This window comes from Daldinia childiae (assembly GCF_008694065.1).
Source record: "Daldinia childiae strain JS-1345 chromosome Unknown Scaffold1, whole genome shotgun sequence".
NCBI lineage: Eukaryota > Fungi > Ascomycota > Sordariomycetes > Xylariales > Hypoxylaceae > Daldinia > Daldinia childiae.
This window is the reverse complement of record NW_022984642.1, coordinates 3144415-3159853: the sequence shown is the minus strand read 5'-3', so window position 1 is coordinate 3159853 and position 15439 is coordinate 3144415. Positions and strand designations below refer to the sequence as shown.

Here is a 15439-nt window from a genome sequence, read left to right as displayed (position 1 = left end):
TGCAACACTTGTTCTACTTGTTCGCAACATAGTTTAAACTATCGTATTCTCTTCTCACTGTCGTCCCGGTAATTTACTCAAGCTAAAAACTTGAAGACTTATTATTTCTCTTTCCCGACCTCGGTAGTCCAATTGGTAATAACCAATAACCAAGTCGACATATAGCAATATCCATCATTGTCTCAGATACCCATGTGAAATATCAACTTTGCGGTATCATCAGTTAAAGCTACGGAATTAAGGGGGGAGTTTTGACATCATGGCTCCAATTGCCATCTCCCCCGAAAGAGACCCGGCACTACCAGGTGGGGAATCCGGACTAACTGGGTGTACGATGATACTATTCGTTTCTTCCTTAACGGTACTCGAGTGGTTCTCGACGAGATCGACCCGGAAGTTACCCTGCTTGAATACTTAAGAGGAATAGGTTTAACTGGAACAAAACTGTAAGTCCGGACTACGTTTGACTATGTCAGATTAACCAATGCTGATAGCTAGAGCGCAGGGGTTGCGGTGAAGGCGGGTGCGGCGCCTGTACAGTCGTAGTGAGCCAATATAACCCGACAACCAAGCAGATATACCATGCTAGTGTTAACGCCTGTTTGGCACCACTCGCCAGTGTAGACGGCAAGCATGTTATCACAATTGAGGGCATAGGAAACGTTAAGCAACCCCATCCGGCACAGGAACGTATTGCCAAGGGCAATGGAAGCCAATGCGGATTTTGCACCCCGGGAATTGTTATGAGTTTGTATGCTCTGTTGAGAAATAACGAGAGCCCTACAGAACATGACATCGAAGAAGCTTTCGACGGTAACCTCTGCCGATGTACTGGCTATCGCCCAATCTTAGACGCCGCTCAGACCTTTAGCGCCGGAAATGCGTGTGGTAAAAGCACTGCGAATGGCGGCTCGGGTTGTTGCATGGAAAACGGCGACGGTGCGAATGGAGGTTGCTGTAAGAGCAAGGATCTCAGCGATGGACAGCCCATCAAAAAATTCACGCCGCCAGGATTTATCGAATACAAGCCAGACACCGAACTCATCTTCCCTCCATCACTGAAGAAACACGTATTTAAGCCTCTGTCCTTTGGAAATAAAAGGAAGAGGTGGTATCGACCCGTTACGGTAGAGCAGTTGCTGGAGATAAAAAGCGTCTATCCCAATGCGAAGATCATCGCGGGAGCACGGAAACGCAAATTGAGATCAAGTTTAAGGCTTTGCAATATCCAGTTTCGGTATTCGTCGGAGATATCCCCGAGCTGCGGCAGTATTCTTTCAAGGACGACCATCTTGAGATCGGCGGGAACGTCGTACTCACTGACCTTGAGAATATCTGCCAGGAAGCCATTAATCATTATGGAGAAGCAAAAGGCCAAGTGTTTCAAGCCGTGTACAAGCAACTCAAGTACTTCGCTGGACGGCAAATCAGAAATGTCGGTACCCCTGCTGGGAATTTAGTTACAGCTTCGCCCATCTCTGATTTAAATCCCGTATTTATGGCAGCAGACTGCGTTCTAGTCGCTAAATCTTTGAATAAAGAGATTGAACTACCTATGGCATCATTTTTCAAGGGTTATCGCAGGACAGTCCTAGAACAAGACGCAATTCTTGCATCTATCCGTATTCCCGTAACCCGCGAGAAGGGAGAATATTTCAGAGCCTACAAGCAGGCAAAACGCAAGGATGATGATATTGCTATTGTTACAGGAGCGTTACATGCCAGGCTAGACCAGAAAGGTGTCGTTGAACATTGCAATCTGGTTTATGGCGGCATGGCGCCCTCTACTGTCGCAGCAAAGAAAGCTAATGAGTACCTCAGGGGCAAATTATTTGCCCATCCCGATACGCTGGAAGGTGTTATGAATGCGCTCGAGTCCGATTTTGATCTCGTGTTCAGTGTTCCTGGAGGCATGGCTTCGTATCGGAAGTCACTAGCACTTGGTTTCTTTTACCGGTTCTATCACGATGTGTTGTCAGGTATTAGCATAGAAAGCGAACACGGTGATAGCCAAGCCGTTGAGGAGCTTGAAAGAGCTTTATCATCTGGCTGGAAGGACCACGAGGCAACTTCCGATTACATTAAGGGGCCCTTAGGGAAAGCCGATAGCCACGTGGCGGCTCTGAAACAGAGTACAGGGGAAGCGCAGTATACAGACGATATCCCGCCGCTCAAGAACGAACTACACGCATCTATAGTGTTGTCTACGAGGGCGCACGCAAAGATCAAATCAATTGATTATTCCGCGGCGTTAGATATCCCAGGTGTAATAGATATCGTCGATAAGGATGACTTGCACAATCCTGAACACAACAAATGGGGTGCGCCTAATTTTGACGACCTGTTCTTTGTCGAAGATGAGGTTTTCACTGCCGGCCAGCCAATTGCCGTTGTTTTGGCTACCTCTCAGGCAAGAGCAGCACAGGGAGTCAGGGCCGTGAAGATCGAGTATGAAGATCTCCCTTCCATTTTCACTATTGAAGAGGCAATCGAAAAGGAAAGTTTTCATAAATACTTTCGGTATATCAAGAAGGGAGACCCGGAAGAGGCTTTTGAACATTGTGACTATACCTTCACAGGTGTCGCGCGAATGGGAGGTCAAGAACACTTCTACCTCGAAACAAATGCGTGCCTAGCTATACCCAAACCTGAAGATGGTGAGATGGAAATTTGGACCAGCAGTCAAAATCCCACTGAAAGGTATGTTTTCTCATGATATTTAACATTAGGGGTCTGATAAGCTAACTTCCGCCTAGCCAAGCGTACGCATCTAAGATTCTTGGTGTACAGTCAAATAAAGTGGTAGCTCGCGTCAAGCGTCTTGGTGGCGGCTTCGGCGGGAAGGAAACCAGATGTGTCCATCTCAGCACTATTTGCGCGCTAGCTGCACAAAAGACTAAACGGCCTGTCAGATGTATGCTCAACCGAGATGAAGATATGGCATTATCTGGTCAGCGGCACCCTTTCCTCGCCAAGTGGAAAGTGGGTGTGAATAAAGACGGCAAACTCCAAGCTCTTGACATGGACGTCTTCGCTAATGCTGGCTGGTCATTCGACTTGAGTCCCGCCGTGTGCGAACGCTCCTTAAGCCATAGCGATGGCTGCTACAAGGTCCCAAATGTTCACGTTCGCGGGCGGCTGTGCAAGACCAACACTATGTCTAATACGGCCTTCCGTGGCTTTGGGGGGCCTCAAGGCTTATTCTTTGCCGAGTGCTACATGTCTGAAGTTGCTGACCGCCTCGGTATACCAGTTGAGAGGTTCCGGGAAATCAATTTCTACAAAGCTAACGAGGAGACTCACTTCAATCAGCCCCTTCAAGACTGGCACGTACCTCTGATGTATAAGCAGGTTCAGGATGAATCGGACTACGCCGCCCGCCGCAAAGCCGTTGAGGTATTCAATACGGAACACAAGTGGCGTAAACGGGGTTTGGCGCTGATTCCCACAAAATTTGGTATATCCTTTACCGCTCTTTGGCTAAACCAGGCCGGGGCCTTGGTGCATATCTATCACGATGGATCGGTTCTAGTCGCGCACGGCGGTACAGAGATGGGTCAGGGGTTGCATACTAAGATCATCACAATTGCAGCGCAAGCGCTTCAGGTACCGAAAGAGGACGTGCACATTTCGGAGACATCCACTATGACGGTGGCAAATACGTCCCCTACCGCCGCCTCGGCGTCGTCCGATCTAAATGGCTACGCCGTCTGGAATGCCTGCGAACAGATCAACGAACGGCTTGCGCCGTACAGGAAGAAGTTGGGACCTCAAGCTACCATGAAGGAGCTTGCCCACGCAGCCTATTTTGACCGTGTGAACCTAAGCGCCAATGGATATTACAAGACACCGGAAATTGGGTACACGTGGGGTGAGAATACCGGAAAGATGTTCTTCTACTTTACTCAAGGCGTTACGGCGGCCGAGGTTGAGGTTGACTGTCTGACTGGTACTTGGACGTGCTTGCGCGCCGATATCAAGATGGATGTAGGACGGTCGATCAACCCCTCAATCGATTACGGTCAGATCGAGGGTGCGTTCACCCAAGGTCTTGGTTTGTTCACCATGGAGGAGAGTCTATGGCTTCGTAATGGTCCGATGGCGGGTAACTTATTTACGAAGGGTCCGGGTTCATATAAGATCCCAGGATTCCGCGACATACCTCAGGTCTTCAACGTCAGTTTGCTCAAGGGCGTGACATGGGAGAACCTGCGCACCATCCAGCGTAGCAGAGGTGTTGGCGAACCACCCCTATTCATGGGCAGTGCGGTATTCTTTGCGATCCGTGACGCACTCAAGGCAGCGCGTGCGGACTACGGAGTGAAGGCTAAGTTGTTTGCACAAGGGGGCGAGGATGATGGATTGTTAAGGCTCGAGAGCCCAGCTACTCCCGAGAGGATCAGACTTTCGTGTGTTGATCCTATAATGGAGCGGGCTAGAGTGATGCCGAAGGAGGGTGAGAAGAGCTTCTTCGTTGCTATTTAGGCGTGTAAAGGTATTCGAGATTGCAGGTCTTTAGACGAGCATAATGAGATGAACGTATATAGCGTTATTAGCTTGCGTTTTTATTCTGCGGGCCAAGTATTGAGCTTTAGCATAGTTGACACGAGCAATAAATCGACGAATTAGAACGTCTTCTCCTTGATTTATATAGTTTCTGACTGTCCCTTTTCAGTATTCTATTGTTTTGCCGTATGATTATAAAGTAAAAACTTAACAATCGACAGAAATGTTTCTTCAGTCAATACTACTAGAACTAGAGTTCTCAAGACAGTCTTAGTCCTATACGACCCACACTTGGAATTAAAGCCGAAAATGAAACTACCGATTATAAATAATAAACGATCTCGGTTAGTTTCCATGACGTTTTGATATCATTTAGATATGTTAAATATGCATCCGCCATAGCTTATAAATGCCCCGAATACACATTTCGATTTGTAACCAAATATAGAATATAAATATTCTCCTCGCCAGTACCTTTACAGATTTGCAATATAATATAAAATAAAAATAAATAACACCATCATCATCATGCCCACGATAGCAATAGCAGGCGCATCCGGCAAACTCGGCGGCGCAACGCTCTCCGCGCTGCTCGCGCACAACCTCATCCCCGCATCCTCCATCATCGCACTAACTTCCTCCCACCCCGGCTCATCTACATTCACCGCCCTAGCCGCCACCGCCCCGGGGCTCCAAGTCCGCCACGCCAGCTTCGAGGACCCCGCGTCGTTCGAGCAGGCGCTCCGCGGCGTAGATCGGTTTTTCTTAGTGTCGACGCCGCATATACAACTAGACTTCGACCGCGAAGTTCAGGGGGAGGAGAAGACGACAACGACGACGGCAGTGGCAAGAATAAGAAGAGAAAGAAGTGGGTAGAGGTATCTGACGGCGACGGCCGCGAGCGCCACCACCGCGTTGCTATCAATGCGGCCGTGAAAGCTGGTGTTAGGTGTATATACTACTCAAGCCTAGCATTCGCGTATTCGCCACAGACCAGATCCGGCACGAGCACCAGCAAAGCGGCCGTTATGCGCGCGCATCTGCGCACGGAGGCGTATCTGACGCGGCTGCGCGACGGGAAACAACTCGACAGCGTGACGGTTCTGCGCGAGGGCTTGTACGCCGAGTCCTGGCCGCTGTATCTGGGGTACTTTGCGGCGGACGGCGCGGACCCCCGGCGCGAGGTGCTGCTCGCGGGCGACGGGAAGGTCAGTTGGACGGCGATCCGGGATTTGGGGATCGCGAGCGCGGTGGTTCTTGCGGCGGAGGGGGGGTCTGAGTTTGATAATGGCTTGTTTTACTTGTCTACGCGGGCTAGGACGGCGATGGATATGGCTGAGGTGGCGGGGCTGGTGGGTGCAGCGAGGGGGGGGAAGGAGGAGGAGGAGGTAGTAAGTGAGGGTTGTGGGGAGGGACGAGCACGAGAGGTATTATGTGGAGGAGAAGGGGTTGGATGAGGCGGCGGTTCGGTGGTGGGCTAGTACGTATGAGGCGTTGGAGGAGGGGGAGTGCGAGGTTGATGATGGGATGTTGGAGGAGCTGTTGGGGCGGGTGGGGGTGAAGCCGGAGGGGATGGAGGAGGTTGTTAGGAGGATGGTTAAGGGGTAGGGGAAAGGGGAAAGGAGGTTAACGTAGAGAGAGAGAAAAGGAGAGAGAGGGACAGGACGAGAGGGTTGGTGTTATTGCCGAGCATGATTCTAGATGATGGTTAAGTTTAGGGGACAAGATAAAAATCGGTGTCGAAGAGACTATCGGATTATCTCGAGGTAAATAGGGGGCAATATATCTTGGATAGAACTACATGCAACACCCTCCAAGTCTACCCGGCAGTAAGATTCTACTCAAGTCGAAAAGTAAAGTCGACAACAACAACAACAACAACATCATCATCATCACCTCTAGTCTAAAACTCTCGTCTCTTCATACAATTTATTCACTACATAGCAAACAACACCAAACCAAACCAAACCAATTAAGTGCGGATCCACTCCCAGCCAATAAACCCACCATCCACCCGCCCACAACCCGCCGCCGCTAATATAAAAAACACCATAAGTCACGACAACGGTCAGTCCGGTATAGTGTAACGGCTAACATACCTCGTTTTCACCGAGGAGCTCGGGGTTCGATTCCCCGTACCGGAGACATTTATTTTTGCAATTGTTTTATTTTATATCTTTTATTTTTTTTCATCCTAGGCAAACCCTCCTCCTCCCTCATAGGATCATGTCCCCAATTCTTCAAGCTCCTATCACTCTTACTCCCCGGATCCCGTTTCGCCATGTCCTCCTGCGCAAGATGCCGCTTACAGTACGCGACGACGCGGCGCATGTGGTCGATGTCGTCCTGTCCGTATTTCTGCGGATCTTTATCTGGATTCTTCTGTAAAATATCGATGATCTTACGTCCGCTTTCTTTCGGTCAGTTATGATTTCTTGAGGTGGGTTTATATGTCTGCGTGAGACGGGTCGAACAGGAGAAGAGACATAGGTAGCATGTTGTAGTGGCAGTAAAGGAGAGTGAGAGAAGGACTACCTCTCGTGCCCGATTGTCTCTCCCGAGCCGTCATCCTTGTCCCAGCCCGCTGACTCAGATGACTCCTCTTTGAGCCATGTCTCGAGGTCCGAGGCCGACATGTTGACGAGGTCCCTAACCATGAAATCCCTTATTAGTACTATGAAGGTTCCAGGAAAGATTAACTAAGACTTACTCTATAACAGTCTGCTTGTCTTTCACCATTTTAGTTGTGTTAAGTTAAATCCCTAAGAATTTAGATGGTAAATTCGATGTTAGTGATGTCGAAAGATAGATGCGACGAGGATTTTGCCTGTTGTTGTTGATGCGGAATACTCTTAAGCCACGGCCTAAGGTCAAACTATGTCGAAGACGTCATGACTACGCTCCATTAACTATCGCGATACAGTACTTCTTAAATATGTGTACTCGTGCAGCTCTAGAAGAAAAAGAAAGGAGAAAAGATGGTTATATCAAGAACAATGGCAACATTATGCAGACCAATCGGCAAGTATCAATTATATTTGGGCGATTGATTTACGCCACATCTCTATAGAGAAATGACGTTATAATTATATCAAAAGATTATAAATTTATATAGCTACCTTACGTAGAAATATGAACCGTCACTGCATAGGTCCCAATATGTCTAAGTCAAATAAGCTAGGTAGATATTTGCCTGTTGTCATTTTTAAAACTTACATTTTAATAAGTTGACTTAGCTAGATTCAATCAGCTATTAAAGCTACCTAGGTACCCAGCACGCTTAATGCTATCGACATATTTATGTCCATGGAATAGGAGAACCTTACATAGGTTTTTTGGTGTTATCCACCGTGGAGTTAATTACAGAAGGTCAAGGGACATAGCTAGTTAGGTAGCTGCAGGATATGGCAACGAATATTATGAAGCATCATGAATCCCATTTGAGACTGATTTGCCTCTTTTGAAGCTCTCGTTCCAGGTCGCCCCCATCTTCATGGTAATGTGCCAATGTGAGCGCGTGCGTGATCCACTGCTTACTGAGCTCGTCTTCCTTGGCCCCGTATAGGTCGACACCGTGGTTGAATGCCGTCGTCGTAAACCATTCAACCTCGAGAGACGGGATGGGCTTTTCGCTCTATGGCCATCTTTAGTAAAAATCACTTACCTTCTGTAACACTGTGACCAGAAGGATAACGTACGCCTGCGCATTGCTTCACAAGCCTACATATGTCCTCCATAATCTTTAGGGGGTATTCCGGTTCTGAAGCGAGAGTAACCTTGAGTAAACATCGCAGGTATTTCGCGAGCTTCTCGTTATCGAAATTTTCAAGCGAAAATATTTGGTTTATAATCTTGCGCAGAGTAGAATATAGTACTAGCATCGGTCAGAAAAAGCAGTGCCTCTGCCGTAGCAAATCCGTACCTTGTCCAGGAACAGACTGGGCTCGGAGGACACAATCTGCCATCGCTTGAAATATGGATAGATTATGGCAAGTTTTAGCTTTTAATATGATCTCTGACAAGTCATCCTATGCCTTAAGACAGATAGCCCCTTCAAAGTCGAAGACGAGAAGGGTTGAAAGCTTTATTTGTAGGTCGTTCTTGGACACTTCATCTAAACCGTTTAGCCGAGCCTCTAGTTCTCCGTCAAACCCTTTGACATGATTGCGCATCAAGAGGTAGTTTTGGAGCTGCGTTTCGATTCTGTCTTCAGATCGGGCTAAGGCAATATGTGCTGATGCCATTAGAAAATGACAGAACATCGCGCGTAGTGACAGATCCCCAGCTGCTTGAATTGGTATGTCCTGAGGATATTGAGATATGATTGAAAGGCAGCATTGAAAGATGCGAATACTTTGCCTCGGCTGCCAAATAGTGATGTTTTTGACAGCCAGATTATAGGCATTTTTACTAAACCAATCTAGTTCTTCTACCGTAAATATTTTATCGCCGTTACTATTCCGCGGGTCTCGCTGTATGGCTGGTACGACTAGGCAATTTAGTATAACCCGATAGATCCATGCAGAGAAACTCACCCCCTTCGAAGACTTGGCAGATATCATCTATTAACAAGCTACAGTCAGCATCCTTGCAGTCTTTTTCGTTCATAAGTGATGTCTCGAGACGTATAACAACCCGAAGCAGCGCCGGTAGATGAACAGCATCCGACGAGCTGTATTCGGACTTCTGTATCAAATACTTTAACGCCTCGATCGCGCACATTTTGTCTTCCGCTTCCTGCGCGTCTATGCAGCACGCGTACAGGTATTGAGGATCTTTTGACGAGGCTTCGCTAATGTGTCTTAAACAGTCAGAGGCCATTCCCCGGTCTCCGCACCTTAGAGCTAATTTGTACGCGAGGTATAACGTCATTGGCTCACGTTTAGTTGAATCACTCATAGATTGGAAGATCTCTGCGGCATTCTCCAAGTTGTTTCTCTGAAGGGCGCAACACACCAATTTCCTATTTTCGTCAGACAGAACATATTATTACACACCTAGGCAGGTAAAGCTTACCTAGTGATCTTTGCTGTATTCGCCGGACCCGAATTACGAAGAGCTGGATGCATGGCTACGTAGCACCATTTCTCTGCAATATCCAGCTCCCCTTGATTGAATGAGGCATCAACCCTTTTCCATATAAGCTATTAATAATTAGCGCATGTCCAAAAGGGATGAAGATGTGTTGGGTGGCTGGCTGACCATTTGTATGGCGAGAACAGCAGCAGCTGATAATGAGTTTTTTAGGTTGGCCTCGATATTATCAAATATGGTTCCGAGTTCTTGTATTGTTTCGTGAGTGTCCCGATGCGTTGTTGCTATCTGCGTGTAAAGCACGATGGCTCGTTCAACCCAGGTGTCCTGTTGGGTGGGCAATACTCCCAATGTTATAAATTCGCCGAGAACGGAGGAGGCCAGGCTCGGGCTCTTGTCGTTTAGCTTACGTATATGGTGTATCATAAGATTGAGACTTGATTCTGAGACTTCAGTGCTCCTGATCATCCGCCGAAGGATGCCAGCATATGCATTGCTATCGAATACTTCGGCTGGTGAGCTGAGTAGGAGTTCCAGTCTAAGTAGAAGGACAACAAGTTTATCACCGAGCTCGGATTCAACGTAACAAACATGATTTTCAGCCTTTTTGAAGCCTTCAGTCGTATCTAATTTTAAATAGGCGCGAATGAGCGCCTGGGACACTGCTAGTCTCAACTCGATAACCTCTCTTGGTAGATGCTCGAGGTCTTGGCTGTTGATGAATTCGTAAGCCCGCTCTAACCACTTTACTGCCAGCGAGAAGTTCTGCTTCGCTGTTAAGTCTTTCCCAATCTCAAAAAATGAGTCGGCAAAATTCTCTGCCGATGCTGGGTTTGTAGTATGTTTACAGTCTTGTACCTTTTCGTACAGATGGTCTGCTACGTCAAGGCGGTCTTCTTTCCAGGCCTTCTAGGGTTGTCAGCAGCTGAACGAGGGGTAAATAGTAATATGCGGCTTACCAACACTATACGAAGTGTAAAATACTCTGTCTCTAGCTTCCTACAGGCGTCGGACTCCTCGTCCGGCAGCTTCGCCTGCAGATTCTGCAACAACCCGTTATATTCCGCGGCCTTCTGCAGAACCATGAGCGCAAACTTGAGCTCGCCGTCCACTAGCCAGTGTCAGTAAATCATGCAGCTCTGCAACTGTGGTGGGACAAAGATGCAATATACCAATACAAGATCTGCCGGTTTTGATTGCCAATTTTTCCAAGCGGAGGAGATCACCCGGTGTGTTATGATCACCCCATTGCGCCAGCGCCAGAATTAGGAACGAGAATACCCGGCAGAAAGTTAGGAGCCTCTTTCTCACTGATGATACTTCACTTCCATCTTCGCGTTTAATCTGAACACACCAGTTCCAAAGATCGGTGCCGGCGCTATCTAGTTGTGCATGACGATGCGAGCCGGGAGATTTAAGAGTAGGACTTGATAGCGTTGATCTGATTCTCTAACTCGTCAACTTGACTATTTAGCGCTCGTTCATCATTCTTGCTAGGCAACTGCTTCTGAAGATCATGACAGAAAGCTTAGGGAGTCAGTATACATCCCTAAACGGCACGGAGAATACGGACATATGATAGACTTGATACGCTTATCTCGGGCAGAATGTGACGAATTCACAGAGGTGTCCATGCTGACACACTGGGAACCCGAGGGTCCGATATAGAGAGGCCGACCAATATATTGAGATGTGCTGCAATGTGGCTTTGTTTGATGCAGTTTTGGTGGGTATAGATACTACCTACTAAACCCTCTTGGGGGTTGGTCAAGAAAGATGGTGACGATGACTACATTCGGATCAGTGCGTAAGCGGCGGGTAGATCGGTTAGCGACAAGAAAAAGTCACCTTGAAAGAGTTTCGGATCTCGATAGCTTGCCTACCTAACCTAGGGAGTTTGCTAAAGGGGTATTCACCATGGAAAAAACGGGAGATCTTGAGTCGATTGGTAAAGGGTAAAGGTGGGAAAAAGTATGAAAGCTATTTGGTGGAATTCTATTTGTCTTTGCTCCAAAAGTCTATGGTCAGGTACGAAAAGGTAGTGTTGTACTTTACTTTCCAATCAGGGGAAGTCGTAGCAGAAAGATCCAATAGCACCTTCCAAACCTAGTGGGATACCATCGTTGCTTCCATCTCTCCCTCTTAGTGCCCCGAAACAAATATCTGCACGATAGTACCGCTAATACCGCTAGTAGACATGACGTATCCCCTGAAGCTCTTGGATAAGAATACATCTATCATATCTTGAAATAGCCAACAACGTTTGTAGATTACCTATCACTATGCCATTGATATAACGTATAAGAGGTAATTAATGCGGAAATAATACCTGCTTTGATGCCCAAATAGAAGTTATTCGAATGCCGACCAACATCCTATACCTATAAAGATACGATATGCTTCTAAGAATGCGAAGGGTCATGCGGAAGGAAATTGCCAACGATGAGGCTGGGTCTGTAGAAGTAGAAATGGCAGTTAGCAGTATTCCTATATCTAAACTACTTTGCCTAGGCTGAGGCTCGCTACTCACATCTTGTGATCGTCCCTACGTATCATAAATGAAAAACAGCAGTTAATGATCGGATCGTTCGATCGGTCATCTGGGGTCTTCAAAGCACACGCCGTTAGAAGCGTGTCGTGCGCCGCGTCAAACGCGATAGTGCCAAATTCTTCCCAATACCGTACGAGCGACTCTTCTGTCAGTATTTCGTGCAGCGAAATTTTACCCTATACGTAAAGTTGATTAGCAGACTTCTCGGTTATTACTATTTCAATACTTACATCTCGTAGCTTATCCACTGGAACGTGAATAAGTTCAGCCATCTCCTTGTTGCCCCTAAAGATCTCCCCGGTGCGTCTCCAGCAGCAAGCTGGGACCGCCATAGCTGCGAAGACTCGGTCATATTCTAGTAGGGTCTTCTCGAACCACATCTCTACGTAGACAAGCTCGATGTCTGTAAGTCCCTGCACCTTCTCTCGGAACTTGGGTCGAAAGCGGTCCAGTTGTCGTAGGATCTTCTGCTTCGATGCGGGAGCAATATGGCTATCCATGTACGACGACAACCGAGCGTAGCCTTTGATGTAATTGAACGGCTTCAGAAGGCCCGCATTATATTTGGCCTTCATCACACTATGCATGCGCGCCTCTGGCGTGTCGTTGCCTGATGGATCCGCCGCTTGGAGATAGAATTCACGCGTCTTATCTGCTGAGATGGCACTGGGGCCGGCCTGCTCCGTGCTTGGCGGAGGCATGGAACCTGCCTGCATCGAATTCGTAGATAGAATGTTGCTATTGCTGCCAGCCACGAAGCTTGCCATTTCGGACGGATTAGGTTGCGATTGGTTATTCCTGAAGAGCAGATTCTGGTCTTCTGGCAGGTTCCCCGCGTCATCGAGGAGACTAGTGTTCAGAAAATCATTGAGCAGATTAAATTCGTGGGAGACTTCTGGGGCAAGCATATATTGAGGATGGTAGTGATGCATATCGTGGAATTGATTTTGGGCGGATAGCCAGGCATCAGAGAACCCACCGACTACGAGATCAATTCAGCTTTTTTTCCCCTAGCCAGCACGACGTTCACAAGGGTTTTACAAAACCTACATTGGTTCATATTGCTGCCAGAGCCATTGGCCTGCATGCTGGAGACCGGATTCGGTGACACAAGCTGTAGGGGGTTTGCCTGACCTAGTGCAGCTGCACCAAAACCTTGCTTAGGTCTTTGAGCTGCTCCAGTTCCGTCGAATGACGGTGGTGCCATGGCAGCGGCGCTCTGATCTATTGAATTCTGCGGTAGCTCGGGCTGGATCTCCGACTCTTCGTGTCCAGCCGCACCGGGTGTGCCTTTGAGCTTCTTTGAATCCGGATCCCGGGGCTCATCATGGCATAGATGGCCAATATTTCGCTTGATACATCTCGTGCATGGTCTCTCCTGTTCAATAGGGGTAAGGCCCCGGTTAATCTTGGCTCATGCAAACCTAGGTAGGCAACGCCCCCCAAGCCATAGATACAGAAAAGTAGGAACAGATCTTACATACGAGATCGCAAGTCATATGCTATAAGCCCGGAAATATTGGTATTAGCCAAGTACTTTGTGAAGCCCAACAACACGCACGAACGCGCGCACGCGCACAGATACGCACGCACAAATACTAGAAAAGACTCGGGCGCATCGCCCGTGACATCAGCAACCTAGGCGGTTGCAGTTGGGAAAAAAATAACCCATCCGTATAAACAAGGGGGGAGGGGGCGCCAGCATTTCTACATGCGTAGATACGCAGACGTGGAACCAATGAATTAGAGCGTCTGACAAACTTGCTAAATGAGGACTTACAGATCGACGGCAGTATACACAAGCTGTAGGAACGCGCGACCAAAATTAGCCCACAGGACAGATAGATACGACGAGGACGACATCGAGGTGAGTTAGGGTAATATTGGAATATTTAGAAGAATGGTACGGCATACCATGGTTTACCTTGCGCCTCTTCTTGGGGCTCTTATTGGTATTGTCAGGGGGGGTGGTGGTGGTTGAGGTCGTAGGGGTGTCGTCCTTAGACCTGGCGTCGCTGTCGGGCCTCTTGTCCTTGGCGTGGCTGCCATTGCTTTCCATGACTGCGTCCTACTTGAGATGTTATCGGGACTGGTATATGCGAGAGGCTCCCATTGGGTCCTCGGGTTACGCAATGGACATGTAGTTCGCGGACAATCGAGTTAGCTGCCGGCGGCTTTGTGCAGGACCAAGAGATGATTTGTTCAAGGGGTTCCGAAGAGAGGGCTGCTGGTCGGCGATAGACACTGCTAAGAGGGCGTCTGGGAATGACGGGCAAGATTTGGGGGGTGCGTATCGCGATCGACAAAGAGGAAATCTTGCCGGACCGAAGAGCTGTCGGCGTCCACGTGTGATCCAAGACCGGACACAATCAGGTACTAGATTGATTACCTTTCCTCCTTATCCAAACAAGACAAAGTCTCGGTTGCGATCGCGGCAGAGAACGAGACTTGAGTTGAGAGGTGTGTGTTGAACGTAGACGTGGGTCAAGCTTCAAAGCTAACTTAGAAGGTAAAGCTCAAAAAAATTGTTGCCAAAGTACAAATTTCAAATGTTTTTCTACTAAAATAAATTTCCTCCAACGTTGGCCCAACTTTATCCTCAACGCTCCTCCTTCCTTTGTTTTTTCCCGTTTTGAGTACTGGAAAAGGAAGGAATGAATGACATGACATGAATGGCCTCGACGTTGATTCGGGCAATCACGCTTCAGGCGCAAGACCAACGAGGCCAATAGCGAGGGTCACAAGAACCCGGGTCCATCTTAATCCAGTAGGATGAAGCCATGAGAGCCGAGGGGTTTAGAATTTTACAGGGGCCGAGGGGACTCGATTAGGAGCCGATTAGGAGCTAGAGGGGCGCTTTCGGCATGGTTTATAGTGGGGTTCTGGCCCTTAAGACCGTTGGTTTCCCCCTGAACGCCTTAGCGAATTATAAAGGGAAGGGACTTTTTTTTTTATAGCTACCTAACCTAGACCGTTATAGAACGAATGGAAGCTACAGGTGGAGGTAAAGCACCTGCAAGTAAGGTACCGATCTCTAAGTGGTAACCTTCCGTGCTTTACTCGCCGCTATCATGTCATGTCTAATATCATGTCTAGTGCGGGTTACTACCGGTGACGTCGTGGTTGTGGGTAATAAGAGGTATGTTAGGTACCTAAGTATCGGACTATATAACAGAAGAGGTAGCTACAACTGCAGTCAGCGTCACTTGACCTATTAAGCTTTTTATCTACCTCTTAAATAATTAATCACCTTTAGACAAGTCTAGATTATCATACCCAAGCACACCACCAAGCACACCATCCCTAGGTAAGTAATCAACTTCTCGTGACATTGCACATATGCCAAGC

The 15439-nt window shown here is 47.9% G+C and overlaps 6 protein-coding genes across 6 annotated transcripts; 2 read left to right on the top strand and 4 right to left on the bottom strand.

The window, feature by feature from the left end:
- Positions 1-259: 259 nt before the first annotated feature.
- GL218_00829 (Xanthine dehydrogenase) lies at positions 260-4485 on the top strand (the record flags this gene model as incomplete). Its single annotated transcript, XM_033577274.1, has 5 exons — positions 260-305; positions 371-446; positions 506-1070; positions 1154-2700; positions 2757-4485. 5 exons carry the CDS (start codon positions 260-262, stop codon positions 4483-4485), a joined length of 3963 nt encoding a protein of 1320 aa, XP_033441950.1.
- A 549-nt stretch (positions 4486-5034) lies between these two features.
- On the top strand, positions 5035-6114 carry GL218_00828 (uncharacterized protein; the record flags this gene model as incomplete). The annotated part of the gene is made up of 3 exons (XM_033577273.1): positions 5035-5264; positions 5315-5897; positions 5953-6114. The coding sequence occupies 3 exons, from the start codon at positions 5035-5037 to the stop codon at positions 6112-6114; spliced, it is 975 nt and encodes a 324-aa protein (XP_033441949.1).
- A 364-nt stretch (positions 6115-6478) lies between these two features.
- Positions 6479-7142, bottom strand: GL218_00827 (putative dna-binding protein; the record flags this gene model as incomplete). The annotated part of the gene is made up of 3 exons (XM_033577272.1): positions 6479-6540; positions 6711-6916; positions 7042-7142. 3 exons carry the CDS (start codon positions 7140-7142, stop codon positions 6479-6481), a joined length of 369 nt encoding a protein of 122 aa, XP_033441941.1.
- Positions 7143-7933: 791 nt separating this feature from the next.
- On the bottom strand, positions 7934-8471 carry GL218_00826 (ZIP4 protein; the record flags this gene model as incomplete). The annotated part of the gene is made up of 3 exons (XM_033577271.1): positions 7934-8140; positions 8205-8380; positions 8429-8471. 3 exons carry the CDS (start codon positions 8469-8471, stop codon positions 7934-7936), a joined length of 426 nt encoding a protein of 141 aa, XP_033441940.1.
- Positions 8472-9660: 1189 nt separating this feature from the next.
- GL218_00825 (uncharacterized protein) lies at positions 9661-11174 on the bottom strand (the record flags this gene model as incomplete). Its single annotated transcript, XM_033577270.1, has 4 exons — positions 9661-10446; positions 10500-10651; positions 10713-10922; positions 11114-11174. 4 exons carry the CDS (start codon positions 11172-11174, stop codon positions 9661-9663), a joined length of 1209 nt encoding a protein of 402 aa, XP_033441943.1.
- A 768-nt stretch (positions 11175-11942) lies between these two features.
- GL218_00824 (Regulator of drug sensitivity 2) lies at positions 11943-14150 on the bottom strand (the record flags this gene model as incomplete). The annotated part of the gene is made up of 5 exons (XM_033577269.1): positions 11943-11994; positions 12071-12267; positions 12322-13073; positions 13142-13469; positions 14016-14150. The coding sequence occupies 5 exons, from the start codon at positions 14148-14150 to the stop codon at positions 11943-11945; spliced, it is 1464 nt and encodes a 487-aa protein (XP_033441942.1).
- Between the last annotated feature and the right edge of the window lie 1289 nt (positions 14151-15439).